Source organism: Globicephala melas, chromosome 2 (genome assembly GCF_963455315.2).
Source record: "Globicephala melas chromosome 2, mGloMel1.2, whole genome shotgun sequence".
Classification (NCBI taxonomy): Eukaryota; Metazoa; Chordata; class Mammalia; order Artiodactyla; family Delphinidae; genus Globicephala; species Globicephala melas.
In genome coordinates this window covers 32,632,431-32,655,875 of record NC_083315.2, presented here as the reverse complement: position 1 = coordinate 32,655,875, position 23,445 = coordinate 32,632,431, and the positions used below count along the sequence as shown (strand labels likewise).

At 41.4% G+C, this 23,445-nt stretch overlaps 1 protein-coding gene across 19 annotated transcripts in view; it reads left to right on the top strand.

The window, feature by feature from the left end:
* MTHFS (methenyltetrahydrofolate synthetase) overlaps positions 1 to 23,445 on the top strand; it is a 278,936-nt gene that overhangs the window by 4,331 nt on the left and 251,160 nt on the right. For all 19 annotated transcript variants that reach the window (XR_009562830.1, XR_009562829.1, XR_011377218.1 and 16 more), the window contains exon 2: positions 3,725 to 3,986. Coding sequence is in view for 3 of the 19 variants with exons in the window: in XM_060293744.1 (XP_060149727.1) it covers positions 3,725 to 3,986 (262 nt within the window). In the remaining 16 variants the exon portion in view is untranslated. The remainder of the gene's footprint in view (positions 1 to 3,724; positions 3,987 to 23,445) is intronic.

Genomic DNA, 23,445 nt, shown 5'->3' with positions numbered 1-23,445 from the left:
GATTCTTAACCACTGAGCCACCAGGGAAGCCCCTTTTGTTGTTGTTGTTATCTTATTAGATTGTATTCTCAAGTAACTTTTGGGGAGAAAATATCTATGAGGGTAAACTCTTTAATACTTTATACATTAGGAAATGTTTTTACCTGATTGAGAGTTTGAATTTCAAGTTTAAAATTATTTTTCCTTGTTCTGCTCAGCGTCCATGACCTCCATTCAATCTGAAGACTGGTATCTTTACCTATTATGTCTTTGATTACTTCTTTTCCTTTCTGCAATTCCTGTTAATCAAATAGTAAAAATCCTAGATTGATCTTCTATGTCTCTTAATATTTTTTCTTATTTTCCCCACGTCTTTGTCTTTTTCCCCTACTTGAGGCTTTCTCCTGAATTGTTTTAATTTTGGTAATGTTAATTTTAATTTCCAGGTATTTTTTAATTCTCCGATTGCTTTCTTTCCAAAGCAGCCTGTTGTTGTTTTATAGATGCATCTATCTTCTTGAACTTGTCTGAGAAAACTAATTAGAATTTTTAAAAATCCATGTTCTCTGAATTATAATGATCTCACTTTCCTGCTGGATCACTCCACCCACCTCTTCTTTTATTTTCATTTATTTATTTATTTATTTATATTGGAGTATAGTTGCTTTACACTGCTGTGTCAGTTTCTGCTGTACAGCAAAGTGAATCAGCCATGCTTATACATATATCCTCTTTTTTGGATTTCCTTCCCATTTAGGTCACCACAGAGCACTGAGTAAAGTTCCCTGTGCTATATAGTAGGTTCTCCTTAGTTATCTGTTGCATACATAGTAGTGTATATATGTCAACCCCAATCTCCCAATTCCTCCCACCCCCTCCCCCTTTCCCCCTTGGTATCCATATGTTTGTTCTCTACATCTGTGTCTCTGTTTCTGCTTTGCAAATAAGTTCATCTGCACCATTTTTATAGATTCCACATATATGCATTAATTTGTTTTTCTCTTTTTGCCTTACTTTGTATGATAGTCTCTAGGTCCATCCACGTCTCTGCAAATGGCACAATTTCGTTCCTTTTTACGGTTGAGTAATATTCCATTGTATATATGTACCACATTTTCTTTATCCATTCCTCTGTTGATGGACATTTAGGTTGCTTCCATGTCCTGCTCTTGTAAATAGTGCTACAATGAACATTGGGGTACATGTGTCTTTTTGAATTATGGTTTTCTCTGGGTATATGCCCAGGAGTGGGACTGCTAGATCATATAGTAGTTCTGTTTTTAGTTTTTTAAGGTACTCTTCTCCATAGTGGCTGTATCAATTCCCCTTTTAAAAAATCCTTCTAATTTGTGTTTTGGCTTTCTAAAATGTTTGATGAACCATTACTGTCTGTACATATTTATGAAGGAAGGTGTGATAGCTAATGGGGATTTCCTTTACTTTTTTAGTCACTTTGGAATTCCATGGGAAGAATGGATTCTGTCTGACCTACACCCATGTTCCCCAAGTGTTGTGATCTGCTACTCTTTTGTCTGTAAATACTGTCCCATCCACTCTGTCTTGCAGAAACTAGTCAAATCTCTATCCTCTTGTTATCAGGGCTATCATGGCTTTCTTTTTTGTGTGCTTTTCTACTGTCATATAAGTGAGATTTGAGGAAGAAAGAAAGATAAGTGTGTATACATAGTCTCACACTGAATTTTAACTGATGTTTATTACTGCTTATTCAGCTTCTGATTTACTGTTTTCTGCTTTAAACAGAACAAGATAGACATTTAACTTTCCCAGAAAGTACTTGGGCGCCAAAAGCCTCAGATCTGCCCAACGTCTGGGTTTCACAGTTCCATTTGCTTTGCCCACTTCAGGCCTGATAATAGCTATGTAACTGCTTGGAAAGGTAGAGTTAACTTCCTTCATTAGCACTGGTTTGGTGTGCTCTATTTACTTAACTTCTGTGTCCCTTTTTATTAGGAATAACTTGACTTTCTGTGCCTGTGTCTTTCTGGCACTCGTATTTATGTCACTTAAAAAAATAAATTTATTTATTTATTTTTGGCTGCGTTGGGTCTTCGTTGCTGCATGCAGGCTTTCTCTAGTTGTGGCGAGCTGGGGCTACTCTTTGTTGTGGTGCGTCAGCTTCTCATTGTGGTGGCTTCTCTTATTGCGGAGCACAGGCTCTAGGCACACGGGCTTCAGTAGTTGTGGCACATGGGCTCAGTTGTTGTGGCTCGCGGGCTCTAGAGCGCAGGCTCAGTAGTTGTGGTGCACAGGCTTAGTTGCTCTGTGGCATGTGGGATCTTCCTGGACCAGGGCTCGAACCCGTATCCCCTGCATTGGCAGGTGGATTCTTAACCACTGCACCACCAGGAAAGCCCTATAAGTCACTTCTGCAGTAACTTTTCCTTCTTAGCTCGGAGAACGGGGAAGAACAGAAGAGGAAGAAAACAAAAAAGGGGACTAAGAGCTAACTTCTGAGACTGGGGAAGTTCTGAGATTATTAAAATTTCTAATGTGAGCAAAGCTCAGCCCGTTTCTTCTGCCTCATGAATGATTAACCTGAGTACAAAGGGAGTACTTTCCATGGCGGTCCAGTGGTTAAGACTCCGTGCTTCCACTGCAGGGGTCACGGGTCCAATCCCTAGGCGGGGAACTAAGATCACGCACGCCAGTACGGCCAAAAAATTAATTAATTAATTAATTAAACTGAGCACAAAGGGATGCTTTCCCCCAGGTGCACCTTCTTTACAACATGGCACTTGCTCTTAGAGGGTCTTTGCCTCTCCAGGATCCCCCTACCTTCCGTCTTTGTGAACATTTTAACATTCATTTGAACGGAAGAGCTTATAGCAGATGCGACGGAGGTGGGTAGAGCTAAGAGAACTGTATGGCATGTTGTCCGCCACAGGGAGTTTACAGACTGGCCAGGATGCTACATTTAGGGCACACCAAACAATTAATAATCAAATTATGACAACACATAATTGTTAGGTTGTATAGTGACTCTAAACATAGTAAGGGTTCTCTAGGAGTCAGGAAAAGTTAGGCCTTGAGTTGGGCTTAAATGGGTAGAATTTGGCAGGAGAGAAGGCTGACCATCCAGGGAGTAAAGAAGCTTGTGAGAGCTTCAGAGTTAAAATAAAGAAGAGACTCGGGGAAGTGGGTGACAGGATTGAAGTCTGCTAGAACGGGTAGATGGGGTTCAAGCTTGGAATTCCTGATGTAGACAGCAGGGCCTCACAGTGACTTTTTTTTTTTTTTTTTTTGTGCTGTACGCGGGCCTCTCACTGCTGTGGCCTCTCCCTTTGCGGAGCACAGGCTCCGGACGCGCAGGCTCAGCGGCCATGGCTCACGGGCCCAGCCGCTCCGCGGCATGTGGGATCTTCCCGGACGGGGGCACGAACCCGTGTCCCCTGCATCGGCAGGCGGACTCTCAACCACTGCGCCACCAGGGAAGCCCCTCACAGTGACTTTTTAATGAATTGTCACACTTCCAGAGTAGGTGTGCCAGAGAAGTGTAAAGGGATCAGAGAAGTAAGTGTTGGGTCCAGAAGTTCAAGTCAGGCTTCAGGATGCGTATTATTTGACCTGTTATATACTAGTCTGCTGTTTTTGTTTGTTTGTTTTTGGATAAAGAGGTTGGAGAAGGCTGAGAGAAAAGGGAGAAAGCGTTAAAACTGTTAAGGGGAGCCACTAGTTTTTAAAAGTATAACCTTGGAAATTATAACCACCATCGTTTCCCATTTAGGTGTTTACCCATAGTCAATATCAAAAGTCCAAAAGAATCTCCATCTTTCTGAGCATGCAAGATGAAATTGAAACAGAAGAGATCATCAAGGACATTTTCCAACAAGGCAAAACCTGCTTTATCCCACGGTACCAGTTCCAGAGCAATCACATGGATATGGTGAAATTAGCATCGCCTGAGGAAATCTCTTCACTTCCCAAAACATCCTGGAATATTCATCAGCCCAGTGAGGTTGAGGTTCGGGAGGAGGCCTTGTCCACAGGTGAGTGTTATGGTATTAGAATCCGCACCTTACGATGCTCTCAGGCTGTGATGGGTTGTTAGACCTCTGATCCGCTTGTTATGGTTGGGCCAGTGGGGGGTCACTTTTCCTACAGGGATGAATTTGTATTTCACTTATATTCCAAGACACCGACCTAACCTAGTTCAGGGTGCGATGCCCTCTGTAAACTGTGAAGTGTCAACAGTAATAGTAAGGTATTAAGGTATTGTTGCCTTTTCACAGACTCCTGCCCTGACCTTGTGGGTTGGATTATACATTTTCCCTGAATAATATTGCATTTCCCATGGTTTCAGTTATGGTCTGTATGGTAATGAGTACCTTATTATTAACGCTATAAGCATTTATATCTCCAGCTCAGACCTGTCAACTACTTGGGTATCACGTGGTCATCTCCAACACAACATGTTCCAAACTGAATCATATTGCCTCATGCCCACTATCCTGTGTTTCTCTTAGTGTATAGTAACCATCACCACCCATCACCGTGCCAGAAATCTCAAGATCATCCTTGACTCTTCTCTTTCCCTCACGTTCCATGTGTGCCCATTGCTGAGCCCTGGTGATTTTACTTACTGAGTTATTTATTGAACCTGTCCACTCCTCTCTAATCCCACTGCTACCACTGCAGTCTAAGCCACCATCTTCCCTTGCTTGGGTTATTATAACAGCCTCCTAACTCTTCTTCCTCTCCTCCCTCTCAGTCTATTATCTATGTAGTAATTGAAACAAGATTTCTGAAATGCAAAGCTGACCATTTCTCTCCCCTGTTTAAAGTCTTTCAGTGACTTTCTGCTGCCCTTAGTTTGAATCAAACATTCCTTAACAAGGCTCCTCCTGATTTGGCCTTGCTATTCTTTCCATTTTTACATCTTTCTACTCCCTCACTTTATAGTCTGAGTTTCAGCCACTCTGAATCTCTCCCAGTTTCCCAACCCCATTTTTAAAAAATTGAAATATAATTGATTGACAATATTGTGTTAACTTCAAGTGTATAGCAAAATGATTCAGTCATATATATATGTATATTTTCCATTATAGGTTATTATAAGATATTAAATATAGTTCCCTGTGCTGTACAGTAAATCCTCATTGCTTATCTATTTTATACATTGTAATTTGTGTCTGTTAATCCCATACTCCTAATTTATCCGCCTTGGTAACCGTAAGTTTGTTTTCTATGTCTATGAGCCTGTTTCTGTTTTGTATATAGATTCATTTGTATTATTTTTTTAGATTCCACATACAAGTGACATCATATAATATTTGATATTATATCCATCCATGTTGCCACAAGTAGCAATATTTCATTCTTTTTTATGGCCAAGTAGTATTCCATTGTGTGTGTGTGTGTGTGTGTGTGTACACACATGTACACCACATCTTCTTATACCAATCACGTGTTGATGGGCCCTTGGGTTGTTTCTATGTCTTGGCTATTGCAGATAGCTTCTGTGAACACTGGAGTGTATGTATCTTTTCAAATTAGGCCAACCCCATTTTGCTTTTTCTACTGCTGGACCTTTATACGTGCTATTCCCTGGCCAACAGCCACTTGGGAGATTTAATAATTATCAAGCAGTAGAAGAGCTGGAAGCAAAACAAGCTAAGGTACTATTTTGTACTACAATGCCTCAAACCTGTCTTAGAGGTATGTATTTTTGATTAAGACTTAAACATTTGCAAAGAAATCCCAATGAAGCTTTATGCAATCTTCTCTCAATTTCTGTTCCTTTTCATTTTTACAACATAACCTGTAAAATCAGTATGATAGCGTGGGAAGGGACAGAGTCAAGGTCTCATGGTAGTAGGGGGATTATTTACTTTGCTACTTTTTCTCCTATATTATACAGTCCTGTGCTTTGCTAGATGTTTAGACACCAAAAGTACACTCAGATCTACCTCCTAGACCAGATGAATGCCAACATTATAAAAATTTTAAGACAATGAAACATAAGGGAATGTAGTGTATCTTGGGAGGTAGCCCAGGCTTATAGATAAGGAAAGATAGGAATTGTGGGCTCTGGCATTGCTCACACTTCATCAGCTACTTCTCCAGACTCACGGGCTTATGGGTGGAGCCCAGGGCACTTTCCTAATTCTGGTTGACCATATTAACATCTCCTTCCATGCTTGCATCACTCTGTGATGTCCTGGCTAATTGAAATGCTACTTGGTATCCTCCAGTAACCAGTTTCTCCAGAGGCAGCCCATTGTCTTTGTAGAACAACTCTGCTCCTTGTAGAATATATTCCTTTGGTTGACCTAAAATGTGTCACCCTGAACCTTCATGCATTAGTTCTATTTCTGTTTAAGTACGATAGCGGGGAAGAGTAAGGAAGAAGCATGATCTTTCCTCTTAATTTAGCTGTACTTCCTGGTTAGGATAAACTCAGTTCAAACAAGTGAGGTAAATCATTTATATATAGGTTTTAGCACATCATTTGGCACATAGGAGCTATTCAGTAAATGGTAACTATTATTAATTTTAAACAAGGAAGGCAGGATTATTCATTATGCAGTCAACTCAATGCTACCTGAGTGTTTAACATTTTGATAATTTCCAACAAACATTTTCTGAACATCTACTTTGTATCAGACACTGTATTAGCTCTGGGACGATAAGGTCCTGGACTTCAAGGCGCTCACACTCTAGCTGGGGAGACAGAAAACATATGTAAGTAGAATGACTATCCCAACCTGTTGTATATATCAAATATAAGTCAAATGAAAAGAATATTAAGAATATAGAAGTTCAGGGCTTGGCCCTGAATAGAAAAAAGTTCACTCACAAAACTGCTTGTTCATTTTTTTTCTCCTCCATACCATTTATTCATGCTGTATTTGTGGGACGGGTTGCTTTTTCTCCCCATGTGTTTTTCTTTGCAGATGCTTGCAATTGGCATTGCAAAGGGTTAGGGAATTATACCTGTAGTTTCTTGCAATTGCAGCCTGGGAGCTAATGCTCTTTGCTGTTGTTTATAGAATGTTCGATTTGCAGTCTCTGCTGTTTGTTATCTCCCAGCATCACATTCTGCACCGTGGATTTTTGCTCACATCAGCAGTTTAGAATGTGGCATCTTCAGTGCTACAGCATAAATCTAGCTTCATCGTGTTTGTGACAAGCTGACTAGAGCTCAGATTGTTCCCAGTATAGCTTATGTAGCCTGCTTATCTTTCTGGTTCGCTCACGTTATGGCAGGTTAGAAAAAAGTGAGCTCTGGTGTCCTCAGTTGCAAATATAAGTTCGTAAGCAAAAATTTCACATGGGCTATTTTTGTATTATGTATATAGCAAAATAACAGAAGTGTAAAAGAAGCGGAGGGGCTGCCTCTTTACTGCATTTGTTCTCAAAGTGAGGGCTGCTTGGGCAATTAGATTAGCCAGCAATCCTTCCACTGAAAGGCCATAATCTAATTCAACGTGGCTTAAGCAAAAATAGGATTTTATTGGCCCAGAGACTGAAAAATCCACAGAAGGGCTAGCTTTAGACATGGCCAGATCAGAGTCATTAGGACCTACTCTATCTCTGCCTTTTGACTCTGCTTTCACCTATATTGGCTTCATTTCTTGCCACAGGTGGCCGTGGTAGTTCCAGGTTCCACAGCATCCTTACTGCTAGCAGTCCCAGCAGAAAAGAGCAAGTCTGTTTTCTAACGGTCCCAGTAAAGTCCTGGTCTTAACTCTTATTGACCCGAATTGGGTCAAGTGGCCATCCTGAAATCAATCACTGTGGCCAAGGACATGGACGAGGCTGAGTGACCTAGGCCTGGGTCTTACTTGTCCATCCCTGAGCCACGCACTGTAACCAGGGAGAAAGGATGTGTTGACTGACTGGACACGGTCCTGTGCCCACCTGTGCGGCCCTACCCAAACCACTGAGCTGAGAGTGGGCTGGGAGCGATTCACCACAGGAAAACGAAGTACGGTTTCCAGAACAAGGGCAATGGATACCAGACAGTCCAAAGTCAAATTCACCTATGCTGTCAATCATTTCTGAAATTCTATAGAATATAACAGGCTCTTTGCAGTCATAACTTTGTCAGAGCTGATTTTTTATTTTTGATCTTTCTGGAAGCTCTTTAGGAATTCATACCTATGTGTGGGTACCTGACACATAACTGAAATAAATAAATGATCATAATGAAGACTTTCTAGTCCTCAACCAAAACATTTAAAAATGACTGAATGGGGCAGTGTCAAGGACAGAATCTTTGAACCTGACATGTGTAACATCCCTCTAGGTTGTTCATGATCAGTACTTTTGGGAGGGTTAGGATTGGTTTATTGAAGTCATTCCCATTAAATTGAGCTCCTTTCTTTCTTCAGTAGGTTGCGTGGCACCTGCAAGAATATAGTAAAGAGAGTGGGTATGAATTTCATCAAGGCATTTGGCAGAGTTGTGATATCCTTGACGATAGGGTGGAAAAATTTGGGTTGGGTCGTAATACTTTATTCAGAAGATATTTCGTGAGTGCTCATCTGTGGGAGGCGTAATGGGGTATGCAGCGGGGAACAGGGTGGACCTGGTCCCTGCAGTTGTGGAATTAACCAGCCTGTTGTCCTCTGGAGGCAGGTTTGTGCCAGCATATCACAGGGCCCTCTCCTTTGTGCTGTCCTGTTCAGCTTTTTGTTGCCACTTAGATGTCCCACTGTCCCTGGATTTCAGCATGTCAGAATTCATTCTTATAGTTCTCTTTGTGTTTTTCACATTTCTGTTAGTAGCCAGTTTGTAAACATAGACTTATTCTTGTCTCTTTTCTACCCATCCAGTTATCAAGTATTACCAGGTTTTTCTTTGTAATATTTTTATCACCTGTCTTTCTCTAATTCCAGTTTTAGAGAATCCTTTGTCTACAGTTTTGATTCTTCGTATCTGTTCCATTGGAATACACTTCCAGTTGGTTTTCTGGCCATATTGCCTTTCCTAAAGTACCTCTTTTTGTACAGGCCATCTACCCTGTTCAAGCCTTTCCCGGTACCCAGCATAGGTCTGTGTGCCTGAGCAGACTGAGGTTCCTGCTAGCTAACTGTTGCCAAGAGAAGGGATACTGGATAACATGTAAACATTCAGGCCACTGTCTGGGCTGCTCTGTCTTTTTACCTTGACTCCTTCTTCCGCCTGGTGCAGTTCCTCTACTTCAGCCAAAGTAGTCTGCTGGAAGACAGTATTTCGTAGCAATCGAGAACCCAGACTTGGGAATCAGGTAAGCCTGGATGTGAGTTCTACTTTTGCTACTTTCTAACTATGTGACTTTGGGGAGGTTGTTGAACTCCTCTGAGTGTCAGTCTTGTCACCTGTGAGTGGATGAAGCTACCTCACAGGTCTGTTATGAAGCTTGAATGAAAAGTGCTTGGCATATAGTAGGTGCCCAGTAAAGGGGCTCTTGTTGCTGATGCGGATTCTGTTGTTTTTGCAGTGGTTGAGTTGTCATCTGACAACACACTATGTGCATTACTGTGAAATTTGGTTACACCTACTGTTTTTCAAGGCTAGAATGTCTTCGGTGTTCCTTCCAGGTGGTATCTTTTAGTCTAGCGCTTAATGTCATTGCCTTTTGAGTCAGACTGATCTGAATTTGAATCTAGGCTTTACCATTTGGGGAAATTACTCAACATCACAAAGTACACATTTTTCCCTATGAAATCAGGGATAGTTGCAGTGGCCACTCATTGTGCTGTTTAGAGGATAAAGTAAGATGATGTAGGTGAAGTGCCTTGTAGTGAACTGGCTCATGTAGTGAGGGATCAAGAATGGCAGTTACTGTCAACAACAAGCTGTTCTCACCTTCTCTAACCCTTCCTTGACTGCCTCCAGTCCTCAAGTCCCTTTCTTCTCTAATTCTTACTCACCCAGCACTTAACATATATCCACCTGTTGTACAAATTCTCCTAGGGGGTATATTTCTTTTCTTTGCTGAGAGACTTTGTGATTTATAATAAGAAATACATATTTGGTCTTCATCCCAGTTTCTGGCAGAACTCCTAAAATCTTTGGAATTTCCCAAGTAATAAGAGCCATAAAGGTGTCTTGATATTCATAGCACACCCCTTTCAACCAGACCTGAGTTTATGTTGATGTGGTAACTTTGGAAAGCAACCAGGGGAATCAACTTTTGAATAGAGGGTTGGAATTTTTAGTCTCCCCACCTCACTGACTTCTGGAGAGGGGAGAGGGGCTGGATGTTGAATCAGTCACCAGTGACCAATGATTTAATCAATCATGCCTTTGCAGTGAAGCCTCCATAAAAATCCAAAGGATGGGGTTTGGAGAGCTTCCTGGCTGGCAAGCCTGTGGAGCTGCTGGATGCTGTGCTCCCTTTCCCTGTACCTTGCCTTGTATATCTCCTCCTGAGCTGTATCCTTGTACAGTCAACTGGTAATCTAGTTAGTAAAATGTTTCTCTGAGTCCTGTGAGCTGCTCTAGCAAATTAATCAAGTTAATCCAACCCAAGGAGGGAACCTCCGATGTATAGCCTGTAGGTCAGAAGTACAGGTAACAACCTGGACTTGCCATTGACATCTGGCATGGGGGTTGCAGGTAGGGCAGGCAGTCTTGTGGGACTGAGCCCTTACCCTGTAGGATCTGACACTGTCCCCAGGTGGATTGTGTCAGAATTGAGTTGAATTGTAGGACACCCAGCTGGATGTCAGAGAATTGCTTGGTGGCCCAGGAGAAAAGCATTGGAGACTTGGATTCTTTATTTATTTTTTCAATTAATTAATTAATTTTTATTTATTTGTTTTTGGCTGCATTGGGTCTTCATTGCTGCATGCGGGTGCTCTCTAGTTGCAGCAAGTGGAGCACAGGGCTCTAGGCGCTCAGGCTTCAGCGGTTGTGGCTTATGGGCTCTAGAGCATAGGCTCAGTAGTTGTGGCTTGCAGGCTGTAGAGCACAGGCTCACTAGTTGTGGCGCATGGGCTTAGTTGCTCCACGGCATGTGAGGTCCTCCTAGACTAGGGCTCGAACCCGTGTACCCTGCATTGGCAGGCGGATTCTTAATCACTGCGCCATCAGGGAAGCCCCGACTTGGACTCTTTAAGAGCAGAGCCCTTCTCCTAAATCACCTGTACTCTTGGTGCCAGCATCATGTTTTTTTTGTTTGTTTTCTTATTTTTTTAAAAATATTTTATTTATTTATTTATTTGGTTGCGCCAGGTCTCAGTTGCAGCCGGCGGTCTCTTTTGTTGTGGCTTCATGCAAACTCTTAGTTGCGGCATACATGTGGGATCTAGTTCCCTGACCAGGGATCAAACCCGGGCCCCCTGCATTGGGAGTGCAGAGTCTTAACCACTGCGCCACCAGGGAAGTCCCCCAGCATCATGTTGTTCACATCAGACTTTCAGTGAAAGTGTCTTGAGGTAAAGCCAACACTATTATGAATTCAAAGAATGCTTATATAAATTTATGGATGATCAATATTTTATAGTCATTAAAGGAAAGCTGGATTTAAAAAATAATAAGCATCTACCTAGGGGCACTTTAAAAAGTATATCAGAAATAGTTGTTTTATAAGATGCTGTGACACTTTTATTTGGTATTTGGGAATAAAGGTTTCACGTTAGACCTGGGCTGGAATAACCTTGCAGTTGGTCTTCTCCCAGCACTCGCTTTGGGGAAGCTGTAGAGTTAAGATCCAGGTGGAATGTTGTACCTGCCGTGTCTGCTGTGTGCCGTTGCACCTGGGTTGGGAGCTATGAGTTGGTGCATAGGCCTTGGGTCTCTGAGTCTTGACCCATGTAAAAACCTGGTAGGAACTCACAGGTCTCAAGGGGACCTGCACACACCTTGGCTCTTGATGCACCCCATGTGGATGAGGGAGCAAAAGAAGCTGCATGCTGGGGTAGCTCCTGGGCCCAGGAGGAGGTGGAGATGCTGCTCTGTGTCCTTCTATAATGCCAAGTACGCACAGTCATACCTAAACTGAAGTCTGTTGCATCTCCTGAGTCAGAGTGCCCGGTGAAATGTGTAACAGCCTCTGGGTCCCTGCTGCGTTCATAATCCAGTCTGTGGGCATTAACGTACCATGTTCTTCTGCACACTCCACAGGCCTTCGCAGGAGTTTTGGGTGACCTCTCCCTCAGGACAGTTGAGAACGTTGCCTTCAGAGTTAGGCACTGGGGGAGATGGAACAAACACTAATGGTCCTCGTTCCATCTTCCTTGTTTTCAGAGGGGATCATGGAAGCCCACGGAGGTCAAGTGACTTCCCCAAGTTCATACAGGCAGTTAATAACAATGCAATGGTCACCCAGTTCTCCTGTTTTCCACTCCAGTGCCCTTTGAAGTGCCATTTCTTTTCTTAACACCTCATTCATTAATGTTGCTTTACCACCTGGACTTTCCTTCTTTCCTGACAGTATACTGCACCAGAACCATTATTCACGGAACAGGTACTGTTGGTAATTGTATGCATGGGAACATCGTCATATTTTCCCAAGGAAGAACTTGCGCTAAGTCACATGTATCTAAAAGTACACTGGTTGTGAAGTTAAGCTTTTTTTTCAGTCATTTTATATTCAAGTAAATGCACAGGAAGAACAGCCTAGGCTTTCACTTGTAACAGGGCCTTTCATATGAATGATAAGTGTACACATGGTAGGCTTCCTTGGAGCTGTTCCAGGATTGTCTATCTTATCTTTTGCAGCAGCAACTTCAGACTATATTCTCATTTCCGAGAGTGGTGGTTTACTTTTTGTTAACTCCAAGCCCATTAAGATGAAAAGATACTTCCTTAGGGATTATGGCCTGTTATTCTTGCCAAGATGCGTTAGCCTGCCAAATGTTCTGTTCAAACATAGTGATTCATTGAATGTACTGTGGAACACTTAAGTGTCATTAAAAGGGCTAACCTAGGTGACTTAAAACTCTCTACCTATAGAACTTCAGGTTTTTAAACTCCTTTTCCAATTCAGTTTTTATTTTATTACCTTTAATCAAGACATTAAAATGTTTATTAGGTTTATGTGTGTTTCTGTATATGTTAAATTGAGAGAAGAGGCAGAATTTTAAAAATTATTTATTTATTTGGTTGCGCTAGGTCTTAGTTGCGGCACATGGGCTCCTTAGGTGTGGCAGGCGGGCTCCTCAGTTGCAACTCACAGGCTTCTTAGTTGCAGCTCGTGGGCTCCTTAGTTGTGGCTCGCAGGCTCCTTAGTTGTAGCATGTGAACTCTCAGTTGCAGCATGCATGTGGGATCTAGTTCCCTGACCAGGGATTGAACCCGGGCCCCCTGCATTGAGAGCACAGAGTCTTATCTACTGTGCCACCAAGGAAGTCCCGAGGCAGAATTTTTAAGAGGAGTTTGAGTTAGAAAAAAATAAGTTGTTTTTAGTTTCGTCTTCTGATCCTTAAACCTCAAGTCGGAGCGGTGAAAACTGGTTTGTAAATAAATACCACCACGGGTGTCCGTGCCCCACTCCTGCTCTCTTCATCGGCAAGTCCTTTCTCCTTTTCTCTCACTCCGTCCTCAAGGGTTAATGGAACAGTTTTGGGGCTGTTGATGTCCTTTTTTTTTTAAAATATAAATTTATTTATTTATTTTTGGCTGTGTTGGGTCTTCATTGCAGCACACAGGCTTTCTCTAGTTGCGGCGAGCGGGTGAAAACAAAGTTTTCAAGTGGTGGAGTGATACAATCCAGGTGAGTTTTAAGGTCACTTTGGCAGGAACATGAGACAGAGAAGTCAAGTGTTTGGACAGGGGTGGCCAGTTAGGAGGTCACCACAATAACCTAAGATAGAGAATTCAGCCCTGACATTTGCCAAGTGGACAAAGGCAGAACTTCATTTCACTTTACTGGCCCAGCTTCCTTGAAATCATCTCTTGTCCTCATTTTTCAATGGAGAAAATTCCCTAAGTCACTTCCCTGGAAAGAAGAACAGGTTATAATTCATCATAAAGAAACATCCCAGTCTTGTGGCCTTTCAAAATGTTTTTTATTTTTTTTGACGTGGACCATTTTTAAAGTCTTTATTGAATTTGTTACAATATTGCTTCTGTTTTATGTTTTGGTTTTTTTGGCCACAAGGCATGTGGGATCTTAGCTCCCCAACGAGGGATCAAACCCACAGCCCCTGCAGTGGAAGGCGAAGTCTTAACCACTGGACCGCCAGGGAAGTCCCCTCAGAATGCTTTAATGAAGAATTTTAAAGGGCTGTTTTCACTGCTGAAGGCATTTGAGGAAATAGATCCTCTGGGCTCCTGCCCATAAAACGGATAAGATGGAGGCTATCCCTAACCTGTGGTTAGACATTCTCTAAGACATCAACAGCCCCACGCTTCCCTGGTGGCGCAGTGGTTAAGAATCCGCCTGCCAATGCAGGGGACACAGGTTTGATCCCTGGTCCGGGAAGATCCCACATGCTGCAGAGCAACTAAGCCCATGCACCACAACCACTGGAGCCTGCCCGCTTTAAGGCCCGTATGCCACAACTACTGAGCCTGTGTGCTGCCACTACTGAAGCCTGCACGCCTAGAGCCCGTGCTCCGCAACAAGAGAATCCACTGCAATGAGAAGCCCGCACGCTGCAACGAAGAGTAGACCCTGCTCGTTGCAACTAGAGAAAGCCCGCGCGGAGCAACGAAGACCCAACGCAGCCAAAAAAAAAAAAAAATTCTATAAGCCTAATGATTGTATGTTGAATGAATGATTGATAGTAGCTGCAAAGAAATGCAAACATAATCTACCAATGTTTATTTTTTTTATCCTCCTCATCATCTATAAAATCAGGTATGTATTAACTAATTATCCACAAATAAGCAAGCAGAACAAGCCAATATTACTATTGGATGAAGTGGGCAGGGAGCTATGAGATGGAAATTGAACAGAAACAAAAAATGTCTTCCTAACTGCCCATCTCATTACTTTGGTTTAAAGCAAATACACATAATAATATAAGTGTTCTTTGGGTGTAGTGATGCTGGAAGCCAGAATCACTTGTAAGAAGTCCTGGGATGAATTAGTTTATCTGATTGTCTAGACCAGTTGTTTTCACACTTCAAGCCTGACTCATTGGGCCTTTTAAATTCAGTTTAGTAGCATTAAAAAACAAACAAACAAGAAAGACATAGAAAAAAACCTTTTATTTAAGTAAAGATTTGCATGTGTGTCTATGTGTATCTGTGTACGTGTACATACGTGTGTATATGTCTGTGTCTATGTGTATATAAAATGGGTCACGGAGTTTTTCTTACTGTAGGTTCCAGAAAGTTTGAAAGCCACTGGTTTATGCATCTACTTCTCAAAAGGGCGTGTATCTTTTAGTTGGCCCCTGGTGGAATATCAGTGGACTCACTGAACAATAGGACAAACAGTACATTTTCTTCAAGTGTTAATTTTACTTAAACATTTTGGTGAAAACAAATGCAAGTTTTGTTAATTTCTCTAACTTTTAACATGTTTTATATGCTTCAACACTATGTTTCTTAGCACTGAAGACTTCTTAACTATTGTGTTTAATTGTGGATTTTGTTAATGGATATAAACCAACCTTGTTTTTCCCTGTAAAGCTCTATGTCTCGAATTCTACCTTATTATCAATTTTGCTACCTCTTTGTGTTTGAATATGCCTTTGACTTTCTTCTGAATCTTTGGTGCCATTGTCTGTGGGCATGCCTCTTGTAAATAGCATACAATTGGATTTTTGTTTTTGCACCCAACTGGGAGTCTTCTTGTATCAGAAGGGTTCAGCCTGTCCTCTTTTTGGTGATAACTGGTGTGTTTGGCGTTCCCTTCTGTTACTTGTTATCTTGGTTTCTGTTTTTGGAAAAAGAATTTTTTTTGCCATTTCTTTTTCCTTTGTATCCTTTTTTCTCTTTAGTACTTCATAGTCAGGTATCCATTTCTATTACTGGTTACATTAACATGTTTTTGAACCTCAAATTCTCATTAGCATTATCAATATAGTATTGATTGACTTTTTTACTCCTGTAAAAGATAAGAAAGTGAATGTGCTTTTTTGTCCTAGATTTTAATAAACATAAACTGGGATTTAAAATCAATAATAATAATTTTAAAATGTGTATCTATTCTTTAAGGAATTTTTTGACATTTGATTATTTTCTTACTATATTTATAAGGAACAGTCATTTAAAGTCAACTCTAAATTTTCCTAGGTTCATGGTTCATTGCTTCTGCTTTTTAAATCATGTCTTCCTCATTCTTGACATGTATTTTTATTAATTTCTTGGTCAGATGGAGTATTCCTTTAAGTAATTTTTTTCAGTATGATCTGTGGGTGGCATATTTTTGGAATGCTTTTATTTATTTTATTTTTATTTATTTATTTTTTTTTGCGGTACGCGGGCCTCTCACTGTTGTGGCCTCTCCCATTGCGGAGCACAGGCTCCCCACACACAGGCTCAGCGGCCATGGCTCACAGGCCTAGCCGCTCCGCAGCATGTGGGATCTTCCCGGACTGGGGCACGAACCCGTGTCCCCTGCATCGGTAAGTGGACTCTCAACCACTGTGCCACCAGGGAAGCCCTGGAATGCTTTTATTTTTGAGCCTGTGTTTGTATATGCAGTGAATTCTTGAATGGAGTAAGAATTCTTGGGTCACACTTTTTTTTTTTCACTCAAAATTCTAGACCAGGGGTTGGCAAACATTTTTTGTCAGGTGCCAGATAGTAAATATGTAGGCCATGGGATCTCTGTAACAACAATTCAGCTGTGCTGTTGTAATATAAAATAGACAATATTTATATAGGGTATGGCAATGTTTCAGTAATACTTTATTTACAAAAACAGACAGCAGGCCAGATTTGGCCCTGGGGCTGTAATTTCTTGACCTGTTCCAGACAATTGATCCATTTTCTTGTGGTATTTAGCGCTGTAGATGAGAAGTCTTGTGTCATATCCATTTTTTCCTTAGTAAGAAACTTGCTTTTTTGTTGCTTGGGTTCTTTTAGGAATTTTTATTATCTTTGAAATTTACAAATTTCATACTCATTAATTTTATGAATTCATTGATACTTAGTGGAATTCCCTGGTGGTCCAGTAGTTAGGGCTCAGTGCTTTGATATTTATATTACCAAATAAACCAGCAACACTCCCCATTCTTTCATTTTTTCATGAAAAGATCTACATTTTGAAAAACATACCTAGAAATATCTCTCTCCAAAGCCTGCAAAATACAAGTTATATTTCACTTTGAATCTAAGAAGATTATCTTCTGTGAAGAAAGTGTCTGCTCTATTCAGAAACCCAATAAAGAGCTCCTTCAATGATGACTCATTTTCACATCATAAAATTATAACTGGCAGAAAATTTATTATAACATATTGAAATGGGAGAGAAAAAGTTAATATAAAGTACAAACTATTACATATTTTGTCTTCCTCTCTAATCTCTGTTATTCAATTGAATTGAATACAGTTTCAGTGGAAATTCCTATTTAAGTTTAGAGTGCTTAAAAACAAGCTAGATACTTCGTTCTGCATGCAGCGCCTTGCTTATTGCTTTTATGTCTCCTGGCACTGCGCTACAAATCACAAAGCATTTAGGGAACATTCAGACCTCACTGAAATCATAAATCAAAAATTCCAGAGCGCCCCGTACTGACCTTGGATAGCTGATTACTGGGGCAGCTTGGAACACACACACACACTCTCTCTCTCTGTCTCTCCTCTCCTCCCCTCTTCTCTGTCCCACATACACTTGTACCAAAGCTTCAACATGTCTTCTCCTATGTTCTCACTAAATTGTAGGTCTGTGTGTTAACTGGAGATACGTCTCCAAGTTGAAGAGTTTGAAGACTTCTATGGATTTAAAATTTTGCCTCTTTAGTGCTGGTTCTTAATCTTCTTATTTAGAAACATAATTTTTAGATTGGACAAGTTACAAGTTCCATAGTGTGATAGAAGCTTTCATTAGAAAAAGTTCTTAGAACTTTCATTAGGTATGCCCCTCTCCCCACACTTGTTCTAGTTGCTCACTGGTAACTAGGTGTCTTTAATAAATGTGGTTGGAAAACTTCTGTTGGTTTTTCTGACCATCTTACTTTTTCCTACTCATTATACTTTTCACTAATCCACATTAAAAAAACTTAAGAAATATTTCTGAATTTGATGGTTATAACAAGCTTCAAGGGAAAAAGAGACTTAGCTGCAGTATAAATGTAAAAAATTAATAAACACAAGCCTCAGTTAAATAGTCAGGAGACCAGAAACGGGGAACGCTCATGCCCTGGGGTGATAGCAGAGCCCAGTGGGAAGAATAGACTCCTTTCCTGGCAAGGACTCAGCCAATGAAAGGCATGGACTCTTTGTTTCCTATAGTTCCCCACTTCCAGCTTCCTTTTCCCCTTCCATAAAAGTGTTCTCTTTCCCTTGCCGTGGGGAGACTTGCATGTGGCTCACCATGGTTGCAGACCCCTAATTGCAATTCTCCGCAGATCCTGAATAAACCCGTCTTTGCTGGAGAAATATCTGGCAGTCTATTTATTTTGGGTCACCGTAAGAAAAATATCTATCAAAATAATGACTGAAAATGACATTATATATTTGGCATATGTGACATATGGAAATGTACATAAAGAGGCACACAGGAAACCTGTGTCCCTTCACCATTTTTAAAAAAGTGGTTTTTTGCTATGCAATCTTATGTCTTTGGAAACAGCATATTGATTTTACTCCATTGAGAATCTGGCTTTCTACAATCACCTCAACAGTTAATTGATGATGGGAATCAATCAAGAATTGTACTTCATTTGCATAGTTTGCTAACTTTTACGTTTCTATTGAGTTGGGAGAGTTAGTGAGGAGAGTGGTGATGATATACCTGCACTACCTTGAATAGAAATATTTAACATCGTCTTAAGCTGTTTCAGAGGAGAGGTGAATTAGACGGAGGCTGGGGAGTGGGGGAAACTGTGGGAAGTAAAATAAATAGTTGATGCACGTGGTTTTGCAGGTTTGCCTTTTTGATACTAAAGGAGTATGTTTTTTTTTAAATAAATTTATTTATTTATTTTTTGGCTGCGTTGGGTCTTTGTTGCTGCGCGCAGGCTTTCTCTAGTTGCGGCGAGCGGGGGCTACTCTTTGTTGTTGTGTGCGGGCTTCTTGTTGCCATGGCTTCTCTTGTTGCGGAGCCCGGGCTCTAGAGCGCAGGCTCCGTAGTTCTGGCACATGGGCTTAGTTGTTCTGTGGCATGCGGGATGTTCCCGGACCAGGGCTCAAACCCGTGTCGCCTGCATTGGCAGGCGGATTCTTAACCATTGCGTCACCAGGGAAGTCCCAGGAGTATGTTTTTATTATTAGAAGTTGTTGCAGAAAAATGTTCTGGAGGTTGTATGTTTGCATTCACATCCCTGTGTATGCATACTCACTGAGTAGATCACATAGCCCCAGAGTGTTGCCACTGCATAGACCCTGCACACCTAGAGTGCAGTGCTTTATATGGCCTGTGTATGTGTTTTATCAAGCTGCTGTCTGTCACCCCACCACACTGTAGACATATCCACATCAGCTCCCCTTTTGTTTTTGGGTTCTGCCCCGATCCTAACTTCCAACAAGAGGTTTTTTCATTCTGCTGTATCCAGGACTCTTTCTCAGTGCTCTTTTTAAATGCCATTGGGTAACCTCTGGGAAGTGTAGATTCAGACTCTCTGTCAAGGTAAATGTTTGGACAGTATACCTTACAGGTAAAGCTAACATTCACATAAAGAGACAATCATGAGAGACAACGAAGGGAGAACTTAGAGGCTGAAAGGAAACTGTGGAACTCAAAGCAGTGGTCTTCTAGACCTATGATCAGGGCCTCCCTTGGACAAAAACACAAATCCTTTTATTCATGAGGTCTGCCTATATTCCTTCCACTGTATTTATCCTCAGGCATTAGCCTCTCAAAAGCCATCATAGCTGTCACACAGGCAAAAAGGTGCCCCTGTTCCTTCTCTTCTTTTTAATTAAACTTCTAAAACTTCAGACTGCAGTGGTTTTTCCTTCTTCACTCCTCTGAAAGAAGTTTAGGTCTGTCCCATATTGGTACTTCTGATGGGCTCTGTTAGAGATTATGTGCCTGAATATTCAGGCCCAGATAGAGAAAGAAGGGAAAAGTTTAAATGTGCTAGTTTATTTTCCTTGATTAGAGATGTAATAAAGTGAGGGGAGCAGGGAGCAAGTGTGTTGTAGGCAACTGCTGGAGAGAACTTTGCCAGTGTATGAAGTTTGTTTTAATTTCCAGTTACAAAATGAATAAGTCACAGGGATGTGATATACAGCATGGTGATTATAGTTAATAATACTGAACTGTATATTCGAAAATAGGTAGGAGAATGGATCTTAGAAGTTCTCCACAAGAAAAAATATTTTGTAACTATGTATGGTAACAGATATTTTTATAATTAATTTTTATTGGAGTATAGTTGCTTTACAATGTTGTGTTAGTTTCTGCTGTACAGCAAAGTGAATCAGCTATAAGTATACATATATCCCCTCTTTTTTGGATTTCCTTTCCATTTAGGTCACCACAGAGCACTGAATAGAGTTGCCTGTGCTATACAGTAGGTTCTCATTAGTTATCTGTTTTATACCTAATAGTGTATATATGTCAATCCCAATCTCCCAACTCATCCCACCCCTCCCTTCTCCCCCAGTATCCGTTCTCTACGTCTACGTCTCTATTTCTGCTTTGCAAATAAGTTCATCTGTACCATTTTTCTAGATTCCACATATAAGTGATATTATACGATATTTGTTTTTCTCTCTGTAACTTACTTCACTCTGTATGACAGTCTCTAGGTCCATCCACATCTCTGCAAATGGCACAATTTCGTTCCTTTTTATGGCTGAGTAATGGTGACAGATATTCACTGGACTTATGGTGGTGACCATCTTGCAGTATATACGAGCATTGAATCATTACATTTTACATCTGAAACGAATACAATGCTATGCCAATTATACCTAAACTTTAAAAAAAAAGAGTTTGTTTTCTGCATTGTAGTGACAGCCCTAGATTTGAAGGGGCAGAAACTCTATGTCTTGGAGCCTTTGTTAGGAGCTGTGGCTGTACCTACACTTCGCTCAGCACACTGCACCAAGTGTAAGCTGGGATGAGGACCCAGGCATCTTTCTTATTAAATTGACTTTGCACTGGGTGTCCAAGGCCCTAGAAGGGTCAAAGTTTGCTTCCTGGATGCTTGCTGCCCAGAGACCTACCATTACATAACATACCTGCTCTTCCTGGCCTGTGACTTGACTGAGGTTCTGCTGTTGTTCTTCCAGCTGTTCCCAAGGCAGACTTTTCTTTAATAGGTGATTCATTATCATCTTCTTTTTTTCCTAAATTTTACCTTGTAAAAATACCTCAAAGTTTCTGACATAGACATGGCATCCTTTCCTGGTTTCTAATACTAACAGATATTTTCTCCCAAGTTTATTTTCCTTTGTTCATTTCACTGGAAGTATAGAAAGTCAGATAGGTGTGCTGAGGTCCTTATCTTGAATTTTAAGACTTATTTCTTAATAATGGTAATTTGACAAGTTCAGGTTCGTTTCTACCTTGTCTCCTTGTAGTAGAAATTGTGTATCTTTTGCAAATCAAGATTTTTCTTTGTGAACTGTGGCAGTTATGTTACTGATAACATTTTGGATTTATCCATAAAAGTTGCTACAGGATTTTGTTTTTATGAACCCCTCCCTTGAAGCAAACAAAAACCATATCACAATATTTGGAAATCTGCGTGGACTGAACAAAATTTTTTTGTGTTTTTTTTTTAACTCTAAGAAACTGTTAAGTGCCAGCCATTAAAGACATTCTCTAAATGTCCAAAAGAAGTCAGAATTAGGCAAGTAAAAATCAGAAATGGAGCCCAGTGATCAATTATATAACTTTGCCCTTTTCTTTTTCTTTCTAAAATGTTTTATTTGCTCAATCATTTATGCAGCACATATTTTCTACGCCCTCTATGTGCCAGGCTTTGTGCCAGGAATGAGAGTACTAAGTTGGCATAGCCCGAGGCCTGCTTATAAGGGTCAGGTATCTTAGACTCTACAGGAGGAAACACCATGAGGTGTGTAAAGGACTCTGAGAGCTCAGATTCTGGAGATTTAATCGTAGTGGGCACAGAAGGTGAGGCAGCAGTCTCCCAAGGAACTTTATGTTCAGAAGCAGAGATACTGGTAAATTATGAGTAGCTACCCTTTGAGTGTCTTCGTACATACTAAGCATTATGCTAACTGCTTTTATATAAGGAACCTCATTATTCATCATGACAGCAATATTGTCAGTTTCACAGATGAGGAAAATGAGTCTCAGAAAGGCCATTATTTGTAGACACGCTGCAGTTAAGAGGCAGAGCCAGGAGTTCCTGCCAGGGCTGCTTTCCCCAAAGGCACGCTCTTTGTGACACAGCACAGTGCCCTTCCTTGCTGCCATTGTGTGCATGGCTGAGAATAAGAGGAGGGCATGTTGAACCTGTCAGTTAGAATTAGGTTTGGCTGTATATGGCAGAAAACCCTAAAGTGACAGTGGGTTACTTGGAAAAGAAGTCTGGGAGTAGTGTTAGAAGTCTGTGGCTGCCGTGGAAGCCCCACAGTCATCAGGGACAAGTCTTGTTTCATCTGCCACATCGTCCAGCATGGCATCTCAAGCTTTTGCTGTCAACTCTGCATTCCAGGCACCAGGAGGAAAAAGAGGGTGGTGTGGGAAAAAGAGCACCCCTTGTGTCGTCAACCCCATTTGTTAGAGCTTGGGCACGAGGCCGTATGTGGCTGCCAAGGAAGCTGAGAAATACAGTCTTACAGTGGGATTCATGGCCTCCTGAATAAAGTCCTAGTTCTGCCACTAAGAAGGAAGGGGAGAATGGATGTTTAGGTGGGCCCCCAGCAGCCTGTACCATGCTCAGCCCGAGGCAGGTTGTGACTCGGTTGGTGGTCGTGGGCTGACCCGAGGCTGGAGGAGCCTGGCAGGTCCACATCACAGAGGGTGTTGTATGTCATACCTAAGGGGTTGGACTTTGTTCTGTCGGTGCTGGGGAGTTGTTGAAGGACTTCAGTCAGGGGAGTGACATGGCCAGTTCTGTGTTTCGGAAAGATTGCTCTGCCAGCTGGGGGGATGAAGGCCAAAGGAGTGAGGCATCAGATGGAATCTGATGGAATAGAATAGATGAGAAATGATGACCACCTGATTGAAGAGGAGGGGTACATGCAGGTACTGGCAGGATGTAGAGCCTGCTGGCCTTGGTGACTGACTGTCTGAGGATATTGAGGGACAGTCTGGCTTTGCCATCTGCGTGTGAGGCTATTAACTGAGGCAGGGGGAATGCAGGAGGGAGAGCAGGTTTGGTGGGGTTCAGGTAGCAGAGAATGAATCCCAGTTGAGGTTTCTCTGGGGCCTCAGGGAGTTTCTGGGAGATAGCTAGTTGGATGTATAGATCTGGAGGTTAGGAAACAGGAGATACTGATTCAGGAGTCATCAGAGTATGGTTATGGGGTGAA